This window comes from Orcinus orca, chromosome 14, assembly GCF_937001465.1.
Source record: "Orcinus orca chromosome 14, mOrcOrc1.1, whole genome shotgun sequence".
Classification (NCBI taxonomy): Eukaryota; Metazoa; Chordata; class Mammalia; order Artiodactyla; family Delphinidae; genus Orcinus; species Orcinus orca.
Genome location: NC_064572.1, coordinates 60,354,839 through 60,357,873, shown reverse-complemented (window position 1 = coordinate 60,357,873; position 3,035 = coordinate 60,354,839). Strand labels below are relative to the sequence as shown.

Below are 3,035 nucleotides of genomic sequence, written 5' to 3'. Positions count from 1 at the left end.
CCGCCCCCAATTTCCCCAGCCCCACCCCTCCCAAGCCAGCTGGTCGCAGGGCCCGCCCCTCCCCCACCACTCCCGGGCCCCGCTGACTGCGGGTGCGCGGGAGGGGGAGCGGGGCCGCCCAAGTCTTGCTGACACGTGGGGAGGGAGGAAGCGTCGGAGGATGAGTGGTTGGGTGTGTGGGTGGGTGTGTCCGTTAGTGGGAGAATCCAATCGTGGCCACCTCAGAGTCTCCATAGTCCTGTGCTGCTAATCCGGTCGGGGAAGTACGAAGCTCTCCCCATGCCCCAGATCCCCTCCTAAGCAAACACCCAGCGCAGACACAAGAAGGCTCCGGCCGCGGCCCTGCGCTGCCCGTGACGGCCCGCGCTGCGCCACTTCCTCGTTTGTCCCCCCTGCCCCGGCGCGGTGGTAGGGCCCGGAGGCAACGTCACCCATTGTTTACAAATCAACCAGAGCCGGTAGGATTCCGGCTCCCGCGGCTGCTGGCGCGCGGCGAGAGTGCCTGGCGGGCTCCGGCTTCCGCGTCCGCCCCGGCTCCGGCTTCGGCCTCAGCACCGCGCCCGGCTCCGCCGCGGCCCACCGAGCCCCGGGGGCAGCCGAGCCGCCGGCGACTCCCGCAGAGCTCCGGGTGCCCGCGCGGGGGGCCATGCCGTGCCGGAGGGAGGAGGAAGAGGAAGCCGGCGAGGAAGAGGAGGAGGAGGAGGACAGCTTCCTCCTACTGGAACAGTCGGTGACTCTGGGCGGCTCGGGCGAGGTGGACCGGCTGGTGGCCCAGATCGGCGAGACGCTGCAGCTGGACGCGGCGCAGGACCGCCCTGCCTCCCCGTGCGCGCCCCCGGGGCCGCCACTGCAGCCCCCGCGACCCCCGGCGGTGGTGCGGGCGGACAAGGCCCGAGCCCCGTCTCTGCCGTTGCTTCTGCCGCCCGCCTCGGCCGAGACTGGGGGTCCGGCGCCCCCGGGGGCCCTGCGCTGCGCCCTCGGGGACCGCGGCCGGGTGCGGGGCCGGGCTGCGCCCTACTTTGTGGCCGAGCTCGCCGCAAGCCCCAGCGCGCTGCCCGGGCCGTGCCGGCGAGGATGGCTGCGGGGCGCTGTCGCCTCCCGTCGCCTGCAACAGCGACGATGGCCCCCAGCCGGGGCGCGCGCCAACGACGACGACCCGCACAGGCTCCTGCAGCAGCTGGTGCTCTCGGGGAACCTCATCAAGGAGGCCGTGCGGAGGCTCCAGCGAGCCGTCGCCGCGGTGGCAGCCACGGGCCCCGCGGTACCCCCCGGACCCGGGGGCAGCCGCAGCCGACCGGACCCTGTCGCCCTTCAGCCCTCCGGCGCCTTGCACTGACCCTGGGCCCCTGGAGGAGGAAGAAGCCGCTGCGGGGACCCAACGGCGTCCTGTGCCTTCCCCAACCTTGAGCTGAAGCCGCCGTTGCCGTCCTGGGAGCGACCGCCTAGGCTGCAAGGAGGCTAGTGGGGAGAGACCTCAAGCCGAGAAGTTACCCGCCCCGGCGAGGCTGTCGGCGAAAACTTGAGCGTGGAGAAATGCACGGGCCAGGGCGCGTACGTGTCGCGTGAGAATTTCCCCGGCCACCTCGGGGACAGGAACCTGGGATAAAACTGGGAGAACTATGGCAGCTATTTGCATCAACTTGTACCTGACTTAACTCTTGGGGGTGTCGTGTGCTTGGATTGTTTAAAGATACGGCTCCAAGGGGCGAGAATCGCGAGGGCTTTGTAAGAATACTTGAAAACTGATGACACGAATACATTTTATTTTCCGGTGGAGGAACTTAGTGAAAATGGTGCTACAATTGCTGTGCAAAGAAATTCCGGAGGGAAGAAGAATGTAAAAGCTTGGTGGTGGGTGGGTTGGCATCGCCCGCCCCCTTTCTCCCATCACATCGGTGACTGGTCGAGGTGGGAGATGTGAGCTCCAGTTGTCGGGGGTAGGGAGGTGGAGAATTTTGAAGGTGGGTCGAGGTGGATGTGGACTTTTAAATGACTTGACCTTGCCACCTGTGTTTCAAGGTCACGGTGTGCTTGGACGGAAGGTTGTGGGCTTCCTGGGAGAGCTAACTGACCGCTGTGTCTTTTTTCTCTTGCTCCGAGAAGAGTCCTGTCTGTGCTTCGCCACCTCCTAGCGTCTCCAGAGGACACACAGGTGGAGAGGGCTGTGCGAGGAGAGAGATTTTTTTTTCTCTGTTCTCTCCTTCTGTCCAGAGCTCCTCCTCCTCCCGTGAGGCCACTCCTGGCCGTGCCATGAGATTTCTCAGAAACAGGCATAAACAATGTCTTATGTCTCTTTCCTGCCCTCCCGGCTGGCCTTTCTTATTCCACCCTTTCTGATGTCTTCACTGCATGGATGAGACCCCGGCTGTTTTTCTGCTCTGTTCTGGTCCTCTGTGGAGCCATAGGTCTGAGCTTTCGTGGGTCTTCACCCCTCAGTTTCCTTCTGCCACCAGCTCTTTGTGAGTGACCGAAACCGTTTTTTAAATGGGACTCTCCAAGAGGAGAAACCGCAGGCTTTACCCGTATGAAACTTGACGGTGCTTTAAGTAAGGTGCCACCCCCAAACTGTAAAGGAGCTAAACTAATTTTTTTAAAAGATTCAATGGCTTGTTCATCCTCCAGATGTAGCTATTGACGTACACTTCGCACCGGAGTGTCTGAAATTGTGGTGGTCCTGATTTATAGGATTTCTTAATTAAAGTGTCTGCTGAATAAATTTGGTTTTTGTTTTGGAGCATGCTTTGGCTTTTTGGTGGAAGGTGGGGGAAAAAGCACAGAGGGGACACCTTTCATAATGAAGTCGTGATGGAGAGGGGACTTTGGGGTCGAGGTGTGAGATGGAGACCAGTGGAGCTGCAGTCGATGAGTGCTTCTGGGTCGATGTTCCACAAGATCAGAAAATTCAGTCCAGGTTTTTAAAAACATGCTAGGTGGGCTTTCACGCCCTTTTTGGAATAAGAACATAGTCCAGAAACTTTCTAGGCTGGAGGGCAGAGGCCAAGCGATTTGCTGTATCTGGAGGAGGGTGGAGGGAG

The 3,035-nt window shown here is 61.5% G+C and overlaps 1 protein-coding gene across 1 annotated transcript; it reads left to right on the top strand.

Moving 5' to 3' along the window:
* Nucleotides 1-243: 243 nt before the first annotated feature.
* On the top strand, nucleotides 244-2,734 carry FRAT2 (FRAT regulator of WNT signaling pathway 2). The gene has a single exon (XM_004268538.4). The coding sequence runs from the start codon at nucleotides 647-649 to the stop codon at nucleotides 1,334-1,336; it is 690 nt and encodes a 229-aa protein (XP_004268586.2). The 5' UTR covers nucleotides 244-646; the 3' UTR covers nucleotides 1,337-2,734.
* Nucleotides 2,735-3,035: the final 301 nt, after the last annotated feature.

Bases quoted from the DNA above. Each gene is read 5' to 3' on its own strand.
- FRAT2 (XM_004268538.4), top strand. From the start codon at position 647: ATGCCGTGCCGGAGGGAGGAGGAAGAGGAAGCCGGCGAGGAAGAGGAG.